The 17,474-nt window shown below is 46.1% G+C and overlaps 2 protein-coding genes across 4 annotated transcripts in view; one reads left to right on the plus strand and one right to left on the minus strand.

Annotated features, from left to right (window-relative positions):
* The first annotated feature begins 580 nt into the window (after positions 1 to 580).
* Positions 581 to 3,425, plus strand: anapc10 (anaphase promoting complex subunit 10). 2 transcript variants are annotated; one of them, XM_035608865.2, is made up of 6 exons: positions 581 to 745; positions 1,272 to 1,388; positions 1,649 to 1,739; positions 2,022 to 2,142; positions 2,238 to 2,288; positions 2,401 to 3,425. In XM_035608865.2, the coding sequence occupies exons 2-6, from the start codon at positions 1,274 to 1,276 to the stop codon at positions 2,578 to 2,580; spliced, it is 558 nt and encodes a 185-aa protein (XP_035464758.1). In that variant the 5' UTR covers positions 581 to 745; positions 1,272 to 1,273; the 3' UTR covers positions 2,581 to 3,425. The 2 variants fall into 2 exon arrangements, with proteins under 2 accessions (XP_035464758.1, XP_035464706.1); XM_035608813.2 differs by having other exon boundaries at positions 584 to 745; positions 2,235 to 2,288.
* A 1,085-nt stretch (positions 3,426 to 4,510) lies between these two features.
* The window catches only part of LOC118284020 (F-box/WD repeat-containing protein 7), an 18,692-nt gene continuing 5,728 nt past the window's right edge, over positions 4,511 to 17,474 (minus strand). The window contains exons 1-13 of one of the 2 annotated variants that reach the window (XM_035606571.2): positions 14,619 to 15,012; positions 12,095 to 12,177; positions 11,857 to 11,992; positions 10,838 to 10,972; positions 10,630 to 10,753; positions 8,812 to 8,948; positions 8,562 to 8,675; positions 7,242 to 7,423; positions 6,523 to 6,748; positions 6,373 to 6,439; positions 6,102 to 6,245; positions 5,805 to 5,954; positions 4,512 to 5,638 (exon numbers count right to left, since the gene is read on the minus strand). In XM_035606571.2, coding sequence (XP_035462464.2) covers positions 5,505 to 5,638; positions 5,805 to 5,954; positions 6,102 to 6,245; positions 6,373 to 6,439; positions 6,523 to 6,748; positions 7,242 to 7,423; positions 8,562 to 8,675; positions 8,812 to 8,948; positions 10,630 to 10,753; positions 10,838 to 10,972; positions 11,857 to 11,992; positions 12,095 to 12,177; positions 14,619 to 14,657 — 1,671 coding nt within the window. In that variant the 5' untranslated portion in view covers positions 14,658 to 15,012 and the 3' untranslated portion in view covers positions 4,512 to 5,504. Of the gene's footprint in view, positions 5,639 to 5,804; positions 5,955 to 6,101; positions 6,246 to 6,372; positions 6,440 to 6,522; positions 6,749 to 7,241; positions 7,424 to 8,561; positions 8,676 to 8,811; positions 8,949 to 10,629; positions 10,754 to 10,837; positions 10,973 to 11,856; positions 11,993 to 12,094; positions 12,178 to 14,618; positions 15,013 to 17,474 lie in introns of those variants that run through there. The other variant, XM_035606562.2, reaches the window with a different exon arrangement.

The following is a 17,474-nucleotide window of genomic DNA, read 5'->3' on the forward strand; positions in this document are numbered from 1 at the left end:
GTTTTTAAGAAGAGATGCAGTGAGGGGTTCATGACAGAAGAAGTGGGACACAGACACTTTTACAGTATAAAGAAATCAATTAACGTGAAGGTTTTCAATGGAAAATGCAGAAGAGAGGAAGTGATTTTTTTCAAGATTGAGATTTGGACACGCAGGATTAAAAGTCAACTCTTCATTTAATGAATACATGCATGTCAGATAAATGCAATGTATGGAATGTAGTTGAAAATATTGAACATGTAATTATGAGGTGTGGCAAAATCTAATTTGGAGAGGAAACATCTTGCGTGATAAGATTTGTGAATTAGAACGGGGATGGAATTTGGAAGATTGAGAAAACTAGGGAATGCTGTCGGGCGGTTTTGAGTTTTCTCAAAGATTCAGGGCTAGATCTAAAATATAGTATTATGTTCTATTTTTTATTTTAATTACTATATTATTTTTGTTTGTTTGATAGTCTTTGTTTCATTATATTATCACTATTATTATTATTATGTTGATCTTCGAATGTAACCTGACTCTTATGAAGCCTGGTGTTTCACACTCCGGGGACAGTAGGTGGCGGTATGCACCTTGAAACGTTGGCTTGCGGAATCCGCCATCAACCAGAGAAGAAGAAGAAGAAGCCTCGCCAAAAAAAAGTGGGAGATTCGAACAAGTGGCGGAACTAAACCGTGTTTTGTGGCCCAACCGCCTCGCGGCTCATGATCTGACACGGAGCTGGAGCCTCTCGCCGATCCTCCCCGTGAGTTTCACCGTCGTCCGTTCATCGTAAGAGCAAGTTTTAGCTGCTTTTAGACGCGGTGGGGCGGGGGGAAGAAGCATTAGCTACTTCCGGTGGAGCTCGCGCCAGACTCCTTTCACATTTTATGTGTTTTTACATTTTATGCAATACGAGGGGGGGGGAAAAGACGTATGTGTTATTATTTCACACCTTGTTGTCCACTCTTTGAAATCATTTTTAATAAGTGTTACCTGTGATACTCTGTTGAGTTTCCCTGCTTTCAGATAATAAGCTGAAAATAATGAAAACGGCATCAAGCCCACGACGACGATGACGTCACATGAGGCACTTGACTGCATCTTTTTGCTGAATGAGACGCAGCTAGACGTGTCAATCAGATGACGAATTTCTCCTCGGGACTTATGATTATCATCAAGTCCAAAGTTATTTTCTGTCACTAATTATTTTCCTTTTAAAACAGGTGAAAAAAGGTTCATTTTGCCAAAGTAACATTGTGTCTTTGTGTTTTCTGACCCGTCTGTTGGAGGAATGGCGACCCCGAGCAAGACGCCGCCCGGCGCCGACCCCAAGCAGCTGGAGCGCACGGGCACGGTCCGGGAGATCGGCTCCCAGGCGGTGTGGTCCCTCTCCTCCTGCAAGCCCGGTCAGACCCTCACCCAGTGTCCGGTCATCAGCTGTGTGTGTGTGTGTGTGTGTGTGTGTGTGTGTGTGTGTGTGTGTGTGTGTGTGTGTGTGTGTGTGTGTGTGTGTGTGTGTGTGTGTGTGTGTGTGTGTGTGTGTGTGTGTGTGTGTGTGTGTGTGTGTGTGTGTGTGTGTGTGAGTGAGAGTGTGTGTGTGAGTGAGTGAGTGAGTGAGTGAGAGATTCTCATTTTGACTCTTTGCTCGTCCTCCGCCCACGTGCAGGTTTCGGAGTGGACCAGCTGAGGGACGACAACCTGGAGACGTACTGGCAGTCGGACGGATCCCAGCCTCACCTGGTCAACATCCAGTTCAGGTGATCGTGGAACACGTGTCCAGATCCTCACCACAGTTCTACGGATTCTTTCTTGACCCGTGTTCCATCCTTCCACCAAGTTTCGTGGAAATCCCTTAGGAATTTTTCCTGCCACAAACATACAGAGGAAATAACAAACTGAGGAGTAACATGAACAAAATCCAAGATTCTAAATGTCAAGATCTTTATTTAATGGAAGCGAACGTGTTTTTCTTCTTCTGTTGTTTGTGTCCGTGTTAATGTCCGCCCCCCGGTTGGGTTCGTTTGATTCGTCCTGCCCAGGCGGAGGACGACGGTGAAGATGCTGTGCATTTACGCCGACTACAAGTCCGACGAGAGCTACACGCCCAGTAAGATCTCCGTCCGGGTGGGCAACAACTTCCACAACCTGCAGGAGATCCGGGTAACGACGCGCTGCGCATATTCGTCTACCGTCATTGTACAAATAAAAAAACGCTTGATTTATATTTCCCTTTCTCCTCTCCCTCTGTACAGCAGTTGGAGATGGTGGAGCCCAGCGGCTGGATTCACATCTCTCTGATGAACCAGGTCAGAAAGTCACGTCTTTAATTTAAAGTCTAATTCTCTTTTAAAGCTTCAGTGTGTTGATATTCTTATTAACAAAAATTTAACATGTCGTCCGTGTGTGTGTGTCCGTCAGCGCACGAACGAGCCGATCAGCACCTTCATGATCCAGATCGCGGTGCTGGCGAACCACCAGAACGGCCGCGACACGCACATGCGGCAGATCAAGGTCTACACGCCGGTGGAGGAGAGCTCCATCGGCAAGTTCCCACGATGCACCACGGTCGACTTCATGATGTACCGCACCATCAGGTGACGCGCGGCCGGATCGCTGGTGGGAATCGTGTCCAGAAGAATAACCACGTGGACTCGTATCTGCTGCTTCTACGATTAAAAAAAAAACGTATTTGGTTCGATTCTGACGCGACGACACAATCGATCGTTTCAGTCTTTCGCTTCAGATTCTGTCAAATGATCCAGTGTCAATATTTTAAATATTTAAATTTGACTGTAACAAGAGTTCAGTGTTTTTTTGTTTTTGTTTTTCCTTCTCAAAATTAAAAAAAAGCCTCTTCTCATGATCAGATCCGTCTGTTACACAATGTGTTGTCAGGCTAGCCGTTCCCCTCTGTTTCCAGTCTTTATGCTAAGCTAACTGGCTGTGGCCTCATATTCACCACATGGATATGAGAGCGGTATGGATAATCTCATCCAACTCTTCTGCAAGAAGACAAATAATCATATTTCCCACAATTTCTTTGACTCGAGGTCGAGTTACGAGCTTTGACCCTCAAATAAATTTTGATAATTATCACATCAGACAAAAGAAACCACTATTTAAACCTGAAAGTAGATTTAAAAATCACACGTGAAGATCATCGTGTAGTTAAAAGCTCCGAAAGTTGGACCTTGATTATTTGTATTTTTTTTTCGTAAAAAAACATTTATCAGAGGACTTATTTCCATTGAAACGAGAAGTATTCTGGAAGAAAACTCTGAATTCTCTGTGGGTTGTTTTTGACTTGGAAGCGGTGAAATCATAAAGATATTGAATATGACATTGTCTCTACGTGGTGACGTTTCATATGTTGTAAAGAAAAACTAAACCTCCAACAATGTGACTGTTTGTATGAAAATAAAGGTTTTTTTTGCTGAATTTGATTCCGGTGTTTGTTTATTTTTTTTTAAAGACTCAACCTGATTTCATGTATTGAATGAGTCGATGAACTTCCTTACAAAAATGTTGAACTGACATGACTCAGATTGCTGCAGTTCAGCAGTTCAACCACTAGAGGGAGCCAGATACAGATATTTTGCAAATTCATTACCAATAAAACTCATTTAGATTTAAATGGAGCCTTCAGAGGATGGACAGTCCGTCTGTCTGTCCCCCCCGTGTCTGGCTGCAGTATAGGTCATAAGCCCCGCCCCCTCCATGTTAGCAGATGGGACATGGACCAAAGTAGAGAGAAAGAGAAGAATTTTTTTTTTTGATGTTTTCTGTCATTTAAGGAAGTTCTGATCACACTGATGTTTGTCAGAGAGTTTGCAGAACTATTACATACACAAAAAAAACTACAACACACGAAAGGAAAAGGGGAAAACTGAAAAAGATACATCTCCATGACACCTCATGTCCTCACTGTGTGTTACGGCCGACCTACTATTGTGCTGTCAACGAGCTGCAAAGCCTCATGGGTAATGGATGATGTGTTTATTTTTCACTTGCTCGCCCGCAGCTGTACACACACACACACACACACACACACACACACACACACACACACACACACACACACACACACACACACACACACACACACACACACACACACACACACACACACACACACACACACACACACACACACACACACACACACACACACACAGGTATTGTCAGGGTGGACAGCTGTGTGTGTGTGATGCAGTCACATTGTGTTCACTGCATCACACAAAAACACATCAGCACCTTTTTTGCAGGGTATTTTTTATTTTTTCCATCTTTCCTCAACTCATATCTCCTCTCCTCTCTTCCTTACTTCACTCTCTCCTCCTCCTTTCCTTCCTAATCCTCGACTACATCACACTATAGTTGGATGGTCGACTCCTGGAACTCGGAATCAAACCCCCGGACACTCTGTACCAAAGTCAGTGGTGTGACCCACTCAGCTGTACCAGCCTGCGTCACACTAGAGATTCTTCCTGAATAAAAGACAAAACAACTTTATCAAAGAAAAACTTTTTTGTGGTTTTTTTTTTTACAAAACTCATCTTTATTGATCCATACTCTTCGTCCTCTCATTCAACCCGAGACAATATTTTCACTTGTTCCCCTCTTATATATAAAAAAAGCTGAATATGTACATCCTCTTTGTATTTACAGTCATTTACACGATCACACAATCGGGACGCCGGCGGCGACGCTCCGGAGCCTCGCGACCGGAAAAAGGTTGACTCTCCTGGAGAGAAAGAAAGAAAGAAAAACTACCAAACACTTGTTGCCGGGGGAAATATCACCCGAACCTCTGCTTATTGGCTGCTGTGTGTTGCCTGGCAACGGCCAGGTTTTTTTGATTAATATCTGGTGAGAGGAGCTGTTAATATTTCATAAGCTGTGTGAAGAATCTAACGTATGGAAGCAAAGAAGGGACAAAATGTTGTATATTTAAGACGCATAAATGATGATGCAATTAAATATTTTAATGCTATAAAATCGGCGTATTTGAAACCGTAGTGGTTTCATTTTGTTTTGCCGTTTGACACTTTGCGTTTGGTGAAAGTTTCTCTGCAGTAAAGTCAGATTTTTCATGAGCGGGAGGTTTATGGGAAATCAGACACAAAATGGCCGCTGGCGTGAAAACAATACTGACGTGATATGAGGTTCTTGTTTGTTCACATTCTTTTCGACTCAACGTTTCTCCTGAACGTCGCACGTGTGTCCGGCAAACATTTGGTACATGTGGTTGGTTTTCCACAGCGACGCCCCCCATTGGTTCATGACCTCGTCCCGCCCCATCCCTCCTCCCATTGGTTACATTCAACCATCGTCAATCCACCGTTTCCTCTGAAGCTCCGCCCCAAACTTCATGATCAGTCCGTCAACCGTTCGCCCTCCGTCGTAGAAAAAAAACAAAAACGTTTTTATCCGTCAAACATTCATTGGTCACTGCAGTTTCCCGTCGTCCTGGAAACCATTCCACGTCTTTTTTCCCCCGTAACCTTTTTACAGGTTCCTCCTCAGTCCGACTCCTTCCTCCTGTCGTCCAGGTCGAAGTCCAACACCAGGAGTTTGGTTTCCTCCGTCCCGTTCCTGCTGCCGGCGGCGCACACCAGCCGAGTGTCGGACGCTCGGATTCGCCACACCACGCCACCTGGTCGGGGGAAAGGGCGGGTGGAGACATTGTGGTCAGAAGAGGAGGGTGAAAATAAAGAGGTCGGGGGAGGCCGCACCCCTCCGTCTCAAAGCCGCACACATAATTATTGTACATGTATGTAAATATACGTGTGTGTGTGTGTCGTCAGTGGCGGTGACCTCACCTGACCCCCGGCTCTGCAGCGCCACCACGTCCCTCAGCCAGGCGCCGGTCCGCAGGTCCCACAGTTTGACCGTCCCGTCATCGGAGCTGGACAGAACCAGACCGCGGCAGAACTGCAGACACGTCACCGCCGACAGGTGCTTGTTGGGCCCTGAGACACACAACGACATCATCATCATCATCATCATCATCATCATCATCATCATCATCATCATTTTCAGAGTTGTTGTTTGATTCTTATTCATTATTTTTAGGATGAGAATCTGGGGGCATGTCTATTCTTTTCCGTCCCGCTCACCTTGCAGTGTGTGGAGGCACTGTCCCGTGCGGACGTCCCACACTCGGACCGTGGAGTCGGCGTTCCCGGACACCAGCACGTTGTCGCGCAGCTCCATGCCGCTGGTCAGCGACTGGTGGCCGGTTAACGTGTGGACACACCCACCTGGACGAGACACGGGCAGAGGATCAGTATTCAAGAGTTTGAGTTTGTCCACATGAAAACTTTGGTTTTACAGAATAAACAAGACCGACAAGTTAGCAACACTTTAACATGTTGTGATTGGACAAACCTGTCTCTGCGTCCCAGACTCTTATGGACGTGTCCAACGAGCCGCTGACCACGAACACGCCGTCAAACTGCAGAGAGACGAGAGACAACGTTCAGCTCGTGCGTGTGAGAGGAGGGTTATCAGTGTGTGTGTGTGTGTGTGTGTGCGTACCTGCAGCGAGTACACCCTGTTGGTGTGTCCCTGCAGCGTGTGCAGACACGCCTCCGTCTCAGGGTCCCACACCTTCACCATGTAGTCGTAGCCTCCCGACACCACGCGGCGACCGTCGTACTGGACGCAGCGCACGGCCGCCACGTGGCCCGTCAGCACGTGTTCGCAGCGGCCGCTCGACACGTCCCACACGCGAAGCGTCGTGTCCCGGGACCCCGACACCACCCTGAGGGGGGGACATCACTGCAGTGTCAGCCAATCAGGAGGGTTCTATTTCTGTTGTGTGTGTTTGAATGTGTGTAGAGGTGTGCTATTGCTATAGTACGTGTGTGTGTGTGTGTGTGTGTGTGTGTGTGTGTATATGTTCACACACTGTGCGTATTGATGTATGTATTGGTTTTAAGTGTGTGTGTATTTGTGTTCTTGTGTAATTTGAGTGTATTTGATAGTGTGTTTGTGTGTCAGGTGTATTAATGTATGTGTGTATTCATTGTGTAGTGTGTATCTAATTCATTAGTGGGTATTTGTGTGTATCTCTTGATGTATGTGTGTGTGTTGCTGGTTGCCATGTGCACTTATAGCTGCATAAAACATTGTATATTAATACATAAATTTTGCCGATTATCATGGAGACGGGCAGTAGGCATGTATTTGTGTACTTTGTGAGTACAGTATGAGTGTAAAAAATCTTTGTGTTTGTGTGTGTGTGAGAATGTTACCGGTTGCCGTGGAGATGCACGCAGCGCACCGTGGACGTGTGGCCGTACAGCGTGTGGACGCACTCGCCGCTCTCGGCGTCCCACACGCGCAGCGTCCGGTCGGTGGAGCCGCTGATCACCGTGGCGACCGCCATCTGGCTGCACCACACGCCGCCGCTGTGACCCGTCAGCGTCCGCAGGCACTGGGCGAGAAACGGAGAGAGAGAGAGAGAGTTGATTACATTGAAATTAAGCAATTCAAATGAATTAGTATGAATTATTTTTCCTAATTTCTGCGTTTAAATCCGTATTAATTAATTTAACATAATTTCTACGGAGCTTAATAAATCAAAATTACATAAACTACAGATTAGATGGAGAAAAGAAGCCGATTAATCATCCGGTAATAAAACTGATCCGTAATCAATCAGTCAAAATGACGTCACGGTCATTCTATTTCTTTTGAAACTCGAGCGTCTTCCGTTCTTCTCACACGTGTATCAATATTTGTTCCAGTTTCACAGCTGCCCTTGAAGCGCGCGCACACACACACACACACACACACACACACACACACACACACACACACACACACACACACACACACACACACACACACACACACACACACACACACACACACACACACACACACACACACACACACACACACACACACACACACACACACACACACACACAGAAAGAGAGAACACTCGGTTTCACCTTGAAGGCGTTGTGGCGCTTGTTTCCGCAGCAACAGAGGAAAACTTTGCCTTGGCAACTGTTGCACAGGACGACGCGGTGGCAACCATAGTTAGTGAACCCTCACCGTGAGACACAGACATGCACACAGAAGCAGTAGTAGTGTGTGTGTGCATGTGTGTGTAGTGCTGCAGTGAATGTAACACAACGACAGGGACGAGCGCAAACACACACACCTCGACGTTCCTGCAGGCGATAGATGAGGGTGTGTGTGTGTGTGTTTTTCTTTCTGCAGGGAGCAAGAAGACTCTCCCTACGCAAACACACACACACACACTCTCTCTCTCTCTCTCTCTCTCACGGGCAGGTTTAGACGGAGGACAGCGCAGGTGTGTCTTGTCAAAGAATGTTCTACCGAAACCAAACACACACGCACACGCACACACGCACGCAAGCACACACACACACACACACACACACACACACACACACACACACACACACACACACACACACACACACACACACACACACACACACACACACACACACACACACACACACACACACACACACACACACACACACACACACACACACACACACGGCTGAAGATGTGTATCGATGAGGCCTCACCTTGCCCGTGACGGCCGACCAGACTTTGAGCGTGTTGTCGTCGGAGCCACTGACGATCAGGTCGCCGCTGAACTGGAGACACGTGATCACGTGGTCGTCGTGACCTTTCAGCACCTGCGGGACGAGACGAGGAGGAGGGTTATTTCAGTGACACCCGCTCTGTGTTTACACATCAAACACGTGTGTTTGCGTGTGTGTGTGTGTGTGTGCGCGCGTGTGTGTGTGCGTGTGTCTGTGCGTGTGTGTGTACCGTGGGCTCCCGGTCATCACCCTTCCTCCAGTTGCTCTCGATGCGGTGCTGTCTGATGAAGGTGGACTTCCACGGGCTGACCGCCGGCCCCGGCCTCACACTCTTCCTGCGGCGAGACGACACGCACTCCGAGATACCTGAGGACAGGACGAGGGGCAGAGACGGATCAAAAAGCTGATCGATCAATAGTCAATCGGCTAGAATATGAATTGGCGACAGTCCAGGTGTTTTGTTTTGTCCACTGAAATCAGAGAATTATGATTTTTTAAGTCAGAAAAAATACTTGAACCTACCAATCAATTATCAAAATAGCTGGCGATTAATTTACTAGTTGATTACTAATCTATTAACTGTTGTAGCTCTAGTTATCGTACGCTAACGTCTGAGCCGGAGCAGGTGAGCACTGCATTTACATTCACACCGTTACTCCAGCTGATGGTGGTGTGTGTGTGTGTGGACGTGGAGGCAAAATGACAAATTAGCGCCATTCGTGAGGAGAGCTGCTGAGCTGCAGCTAACTGCCGGCTTCATTAGTATGAGTGTGGCGCGGTGCTAACGCGAGGTAGCCTCATTGGTATGGCTCCCGAGTGCTGCCAGTGGAAGCTCGGCTGATTGGCAGAAAGCCCAGAGAGAGAGAGAGAGACAGAGAGAGAGACAGAGAGAGAGAGAGAGACACGCACGCGCGCACGCACACACACACACACACAAACGGAGCCTCTGCATTGCGCTGAATGAAGGAGGAGCGACCGGCTGTGTGTGCGTGTGTGTGTAGCTGCTATTTGCATGTTACACACTGTCGCTCAGTGAAAACACACACACACACACACACACACACACACACACACACACACACACACACACACACACACACACACACACACACACACACACACACACACACACACACACACACACACACACACACACACACACACACACACACACACAGTCTATGCTCAGCTGCCGCAGGTTCAACTCCATAAACTATCAGCTACATGTAAAAAGTACATATGTCTCTGATTTCAGCTTCTTAAATGCGAATATTTTCTGGTAACTTTGCTCCTCTGTGACATTAAACTAAATATCTTTGGTTTGTGGACAGAAACAAAAAATCATCTTGGTGGTTTTGGGAAACACGATCGACATTTTTCACCATTTTATCAACCGTGAAAATGATCGTTAGTTGCAGCCCGAACACAAACACACACCGTAGTTAAAATCAATTCCACATCACACACTCACGACGAAGTGTGGATTCATCCCGCTGCTGAAAATACTCCCCCCCCCAAAAACACTTAAAAGTTTGATGAATCAATCGTCATGAGCCAACTTTTCTACCCCCACGACGGACAAATTGACTATATACAAATTATCAATATTTAAGTCGATCTTTTCTAGACTCAAAGCTCTTTACAGCACAAATCACATTCACGCATTCAAACAAAGTCAAGAGTTTGGGGGGGAAGCGGGGATCGAACCGCCGACCTTCTGGTTAGTGGACGAACCGTCTCCACCTGCTGAGCCACATCCGCCGCCCAAATGTTGCCAACTCTGCCATATTTGTTTTTGAGATATATATAATTCAGTGTTGATCTGAGGAGTGTAAACGTCGCCTCGCGTCACTCTTTCCCAGAAGCACCTCTGAGGTCGTGACCTCGATCTCCTCATTAAAACCTCCCATGGTGACGACGACCGCGCAGCTGGAATAAATACCTAACATGTCCGTCTTTTTTAATTTGAGCCTCAACCAACCAGGCAGTCAAGACAAAAGGCCGAAGACAGAGCGTTGGAAGCAACAGGCGTCCGTGTAGCGTTCACCTTCCTCGCGGCACTTCTCCCTCCACAGCAGGTTGTCCTCAGCCAGGATCCTCCAGTAGCGGCAGGTCCGCGCCGCCTGCAGCAGGTCTCTGGGGGCCAGGAAGGTCAGCACGTACAGCGCCAACTGCAAACAACGACGGAAACGGAAAAGGATTCACGACCGGGTTCGGCTCCGTCGCCGTCTTCAGGACAAAGGTTTTGTTCCTACCTCCTTGGGCAGCAGGGATATGAAGTCCCTCTGGAACTGCGGCTCGATGACCTGCATCATGTGCTTCACCTGCATGGTCTCGCACCTGTCAATCAACTCGTCCAGAGCCAATAGCCTCTCGGGGCCGCTCCACGTCTGTGGGGAGAGGAGGACATGATGGAGACATTTGAATGATTGCAGGTCATACAGTTTCATTTTCTCTTCAGTTTTTCTTTTCCTGTGTACTTTGAAGTATTCCTGTTTTCCATTTAGTGAAGGTTTTCAAAATGGTTTATCTTTTTCTTTTCCTGTTTACTTTTGAGCGTTTATGTCATTTTCATCCACTATAAAGTTTTCTATGAGTTTGTTTTTCCATTTGCTCAAGAGCTTATGTTCCTTTCGATTGTACTTTCGAAGTACAGCTAGTTATCGTTTTCCTTTCCAGTTTACGTTGTGTGTATTTCTCTTTCTGTTAACTTAAGATTCTCTTTACGATTTAATTTGAGTTTTCCGTGAGAAAACTCAAAGAGAGATTCAGTGTGTGTGTGTGTGTGTGTGTGTGTGTTTGCTCTTTCGTTTCTGTGTCTACTAATGTTCTAACTTCCTCTCCAAGCTAAAAGGGAGAGACTCCTGTTATTCATTTGAACTACTGTGTGTGTTTGTACATGTATGTTTTTTTTGTATTTGTTACATAAGAACAGCTCGGAGGCAGAACTCGTCCACCGCTCTGTGTGTGTGCAGCAGGCGGAAGACACACACACACATTACAAGTGTGTGTGTGTGCATTTCAGAGCGCTGCAGGACAAGAGTGTCTGTCTGCATTAACTATTTTTTCTTCTCAGCCAATTTTATTTGGGTTCACGAAATTCCACCAGTGTCTCATTCGAAACACGTTATATAACGTGGGACAATTAGCAGCAGGGGTTAGGGTTAGGGTTTAGCTGCTGTACCTAGTTATGGTTACTAAGCCGTGATTGGACAACGGCAGTCAAAGGGGGAGGGGTTCAGCAAAGCATAAACTACAATCATCGTCTCCTGACCTGGAAGGTGTGAAGCCAGTCCTGCAGGCCAGAAGGAGGCGGACCCGAGGTCACCCGCCGCCGCTGAGCCGAGTGCCCATTGGCCAGACGCAGGTCGCCGAAGGTGGTGGGCGTGGCTTGAGCCAGACTGGAAGGACTGGGAAGAGAATGACAGGTGTTATCATCGGCGCCGCTTTCGTCAACAGAACAAGGTTTTTCTCGCAGCTTTTGACGACAATGAACTCAATGTGCTCGTCACCTGAGGTATCCGTTGCCTTTGCAGTGCTTCTTCCCCGAAGGGAAGGGCCGTCCATCGGGGCCATGATCCAACTTCCTCTTCATCTGATGGTCGAGAGACAGAGAGACAGAGTGAGAAGAGGCAGCAAAACCACAGAGCCACAGAAACGTCGTTGATTGATTCTGTTTATTACAGATCCGACATGCAGCGTATGAAGGAATCTGCCCTCAGAAAATCGGGGAACTTGTTTTTGTCACTCGTAGAAAATTAAATCCAGTCTCATTCGTGTTTGTGTTCACTGCTTGTCGTCATATTTCTTAAAAATTATAATAATAATCTGTTATAGCTCGGAACTCGTAGGGGCGAGATTATAACGGAAAGCAGCGTAACCTCGACTCGCCCACGAAAACATGAAGGGGTTATGGGAAACCGAGTTTCTTACACCCTGTCTGGGAATCTACAATCACGGCAGCGCGATCAAATCATGTGATGCAATTTGTTTTTGGGGTCCAGTCTGTTGCCATACTCCCACTGTGATGTCACCTGTAGGTTTCAGAAACTTTGGACTGTCTGCGTCCATTTTTATAGACAGTCTTTGGTTATACTACTTCAGAGTGAAAGATTAATATTGTCTGGTCATAAAGGCAATGTTGTGATATTAGACCCTGAAACCATGTGAATGGAGCCACATAACAAGTTGATGAGAAAGTCTCTGTTCAGGGATTTTTCTTTCTTTCAGTTTCCGTGTCGCTGCTCACTCTTGATCTTCATCTGAATAGGAGAGTTGTGTTAAATGTGGGCCGAGCAGGAAACGCTGCCGAAGAGGTCAAATAGACCAGAACTGTTGTTGTTGTTGCCGCCGCCGGATCCTCGCTAATGAAGAGATTCAGACGTTGGGTTTATTGAGCGACTACAGAGAGCGCTGGGAACACCGACGTCGCTCAGGGGAACACAAACGCAACACGTCGCAGAGGTCTGAATCAGCGTCGGCCCTCAGTGAATGAACGCAGGAATGCAGAAAATTGGAGGAATGTCACCGGTGCAGCGCCGGTTTAAAATAGATAGAGCAGCGCACACACACACACACACACACAGGACAGCATATGTGTGTGTGTGTGTGTGTGTGTGTGTCTTCACGTGAACCACAGTCTTATCGTCACTCAACCGGACGCTCACGTTGTATTTACACAAAAAAAAACCTCTGATAGCATCATCGTTTTTTGTTTTTTTTAATTCAAAACATCCGAACGTGATTTCAGCTCTTAACTGTAAAAACTGATAATCTGCCTCTCATTCTCCGTCTTTGAATAACAGATGTGACGTCCGTGTGGATTCCATTAAAGCCAAAAAAAGAAGAACTTCACTTGGGGGTGAAGAGCAAAAAAACAAAGAAAAAAGTTCAAATGTGTTTGCTGTTAAAAAAACCAGAAGTATCGAGCTCTGGTTTGTGTTTAGGATAAAACCATGTGCACTTCATAAAGTCCCCATATTTGTACATTGAACATACAGTCACTTTATAACACATTGTGATATTTGTATTAACCTTGACATCGCTATATGGATTTACTTTGTTTTACAGTCACTTTATTACACATTTAATAACCACAGCAACTGGATATTATCACTCCAGTGATCAGTTATGACTAGTGTCTTTATTAAATATGTATTTTTTTGACAATGCAGGGAAGAGAAATCATCCTGTTGTTGGTAGCCGACAACATGTGGTGTTGAGCAGCAGACGTGCTGTTTATTACACCTTTCTACAGGTTTTATTAGCTATAAAGTGTTGGATACGGAAGTTTTGTCCAATTTCAAGTCTTTTTGATCTTTGTTTGTGGCTTTGAACATAATGTTTGTCCCAAAGAATTGCAGTTCAGAGTAGTTTTAACACTGTATATGGCTATAATAAGAAATATGTGACCCTGTAGAGTTACATCTCTATAATATCACTATAGTGAGTCGGGTTGTGTTTACAATAATGAACTGTGGGGTTTATTGTGACCTTGTTTTGACCTGCGTGTACATTTTACCAACTAATATCATTCTGAATAAATAGATTTAAACATTTTCTTCAATTTCTGAAAGTTTCATTCTCGTGTCCTCTGACGAGAAACAAGCATCGATTCTACAGTCGCGTCTGATTTTTAAGCAGATTTTTTTTTTCAGGGATTCGAACCCCGCACGCACGCACGCACACGCACACACACACACACACACACACACACACACACACACACACACACACACACCTGGGGCTCAGCTCAACGTGCAGACGAGCTGATCAATTATAAATAATCAAATCAAAGAGAGAGGGGTGAGCGGGGGGGGGATTCTCTCTCTCTCTCCCCCGGTTCCGCAGTGGTCCATCACGCACACGCACGCACGCACACCGACAGAGAGAGAAACGCCTCGTCATCCCGGTGTGTCGCCGGACTCTGACAGCTCTCAATCAATCAAACACACACACACACACACACACACACACACACACACACCACCCGCAGCAGCTGCTGACGTCAGCCGACCCATCATAATCGATACTCACTTTGTAGAAGATGAGCTTCAAGGTGCCGTAGAAGCCCATGACTGCTGCTGCCCGTCGCCCGGTGGCTGACGCCGAACCGCGGATCTAATCTACTAATAATATGACCGACGAGAAATCCCGGAAGCCATTCAACGACATTAATATATATATATATATATAATATATATATATCCAATATCCGTGACGTCAGGAGGCCATTCCGCTCCGCCGGTGGATCGATGAGCAGCAGATTCTGATCAGTTCCTGGTCAAATGAGATGAGCTCGAGCTGCTGCCGCTTCGCTCTCTCTCTCTCTCTCTCTCTGTCCGTTCAGACTGTATGTCGCTCGACCAACGACGGGAACACGCAGGGACATGCCTCCCTCCGCCTCGTGAGACACGGAGGAATGCGGAGGGAGGGAGAGGGGGTGGAGCCGCGTGGAGGTGTGTGTGTGTGTGTGTGTGTGTGTGTCACAATATTTCTGATACAATGAAGTTCTCGAACGGACGAACGTGACGTCACCCATCGGCGCAACCGGAGCCGTTGGTTGGTTGAGAGAGTGGCGACCACGGAAGTGCAACATCCTTCGCGCGTCACGTGACTCGCGTAGACTTCGGATAGTTCCCGCAAGTGCTTTGCGCGCAAATTTAGAATCGGTAGAAGTGCGGGATTTTTTGTGTGTGGTAATTAGTCGTCAATAGATGTATCGATTTACAATAAAGCAGGCCGACATGCTTATGTTTGTTATCTATATATATCTGTATATATGTATATATGTATAGTTAGTCAATACTTTTTTAAATACATTTTTTTATAAGAGTTTCCTGAAAGTTCCTGAACTGTCATTCACGACGGAGCTAGCAGTGATTGACATCGTGAGACAAACCAGTGTTCTCGAAAGCAAAAAAAATTCAAGACAAAATAATCTCCATCCATACCGTACATAGATACATAGACATAAATATAAAGATGGACAACATGTCAGCTCCCGATAGTGAAGCCAAAAACCTGCACACATATGTCCCCTGGTGGTTGCCTGCAGTAAAGGCCATAAGCCCCGCCCCCTCCATGTCAGCAGATGGGACGAAACAAACAAAAAAATCTAAGTAGACGTTAAATACATGTTTTCCCAAAGATGGTTTCTGTCATGTGAGCTAGTTCTTATCACACTGGTGAGTGTTCACATTTCTTTGGTTTTCGTGATTGGTCGAACGCACGTATGGGCGGGACCTCGATACTACGCCAGGTGCTACGCCAGGGGTGTAGCAACAAATTCTGGGCCCTATACATAAGCAGTCTCTGTGGACCCCCGGCAGGTATGATGCTGATTGATTTATGATAATGTGTGTTCTAATACTAACTAGCTAACTCCTACTGTATTCAGGTAGTAAAAGTTACAGTTAGCTCGCTAGCAATAGCAGCTGTATCGATCTCTGCTAGGTGGCTGCTAGCTAGCAGCTCCAGGCTTTCCAGCCCCCCCCCCAATATTACAATATTACAGAGAAAACCCAACAAACAAATATGTTTTCACCCGTTTGTTTGTCATTTGGTTTATCAGTAGTATTACAGAAAAATCACTGAATGGATTTCCAGAAAACTTAATGGAAGGACGGGACACGGGCCAAGAAAGAGTCTGGTGAAAAAAGGGGCGGAATTCTTTCTTTACCATTGTGAAACAGGATGTATATAGTTTGAAATAAACCAAACGACACCCGGTATCTTGTAATAAACCAAAGTGACGGAAGACGAAACAAGTCGGAGGATCAACGGTTCGATCCCAGGAGCTTCGCTGCGAGCGCGTTTCAAAAGTAGCTCAGCCGGATGAACAATGACTGACACACACACATACCTGCACACATACACACACTCAAACACAGACGCCCAGCAGGGGGGTTGACGCAGGTCGCAGCTTTCTCACAGCTGATTGACCTAAAGGTCGCCACACTGAAACTCCTACAGGCAGGAGGAGGAGGAGGAGGATAATTGGGAGGTCAAATCTTCACCCACAGCCTGGAGAGACAAAACACACAACACCAACAACCTCTCTCACCTGTTCCAACTCCTCCTCGACTCCTTTCTGTCTGGATCTCTTTTCCATCTTTACCTTGAGGCCTCACCACACAACCAGAGCTCTCTCCTTTCTGACCCCGAGCCTCCTCGTGTGGTCACCCCAGGGTCTGTTTGTCGGTTCGTTGCCTTGTTTGTCAGAAGGATTACACACAAACTAAAGTCCAGAACCGATTGCACCAGACTTGGAGGAGGGATGGAGCCTGCGACAAACTCATTTAGGGACTGCAACTAAAAATTATTATCATTATCGATTTATAGATTAGTTGTTTGGTTCATAAAATGGTGAAAAATATCAATCATGTTTCCCCAAAACTCCAAGATGATGTTTTGTTTTGTTGAAGATATTCAGTTTAGTGTCACAGAGGAGCAAAGGCACTAGAAAATATTCACATTTAAGAAGCTGAAATCAGAGATTTTTGACTTTTGTCTCCATAAAAACTACTTGAACCGATTAATCGATTATGAAAACAGTTTGATCGATTAATTTAGTAGTCCATTACTAATCAAGTAATAGATTAGCTGTTGCAGGTTGGTTGGGACGAAACTCAACGTTGAAAAAATATATTTAAAATGAAGAAATAATCACACATTCACACTGTGTTGACCCAGCCCTCTGGCTTCACCCCCCCACCCTTCAATCAGGATCGCCAGGGCCCTCATTAACCTTTGACCTCTGGCCCTGTTAATCTGTAAATCTCTGGTGTGTCATCATATCTGTTGCTACCACTCATCAGTCCCCTGGACTCCTTCTCGTCTTCCTATTCCCTCCTTCCTCCTCCTCATCCTCATTCCAACACTTTCCTTTAG

The sequence above is a fragment of the Scophthalmus maximus genome, chromosome 12, assembly GCF_022379125.1.
Source record: "Scophthalmus maximus strain ysfricsl-2021 chromosome 12, ASM2237912v1, whole genome shotgun sequence".
In the NCBI taxonomy this organism is placed as follows: Eukaryota; Metazoa; Chordata; class Actinopteri; order Pleuronectiformes; family Scophthalmidae; genus Scophthalmus; species Scophthalmus maximus.

What these genes read in the sequence shown, in the direction of transcription:
- anapc10 (XM_035608813.2), top strand. Translation starts at nt 1,274, where the DNA reads ATGGCGACCCCGAGCAAGACGCCGCCCGGCGCCGACCCCAAGCAGCTG. An exon ending in CTGGTCAACATCCAGTTCAG is followed by an intron (nt 1,740 to 2,021) that starts GTGATCGTGGAA and finishes CGTCCTGCCCAG; the next exon opens with GCGGAGGACGACGGTGAAGA. An exon ending in ACATCTCTCTGATGAACCAG is followed by an intron (nt 2,289 to 2,400) that starts GTCAGAAAGTCA and finishes TGTGTCCGTCAG; the next exon opens with CGCACGAACGAGCCGATCAG.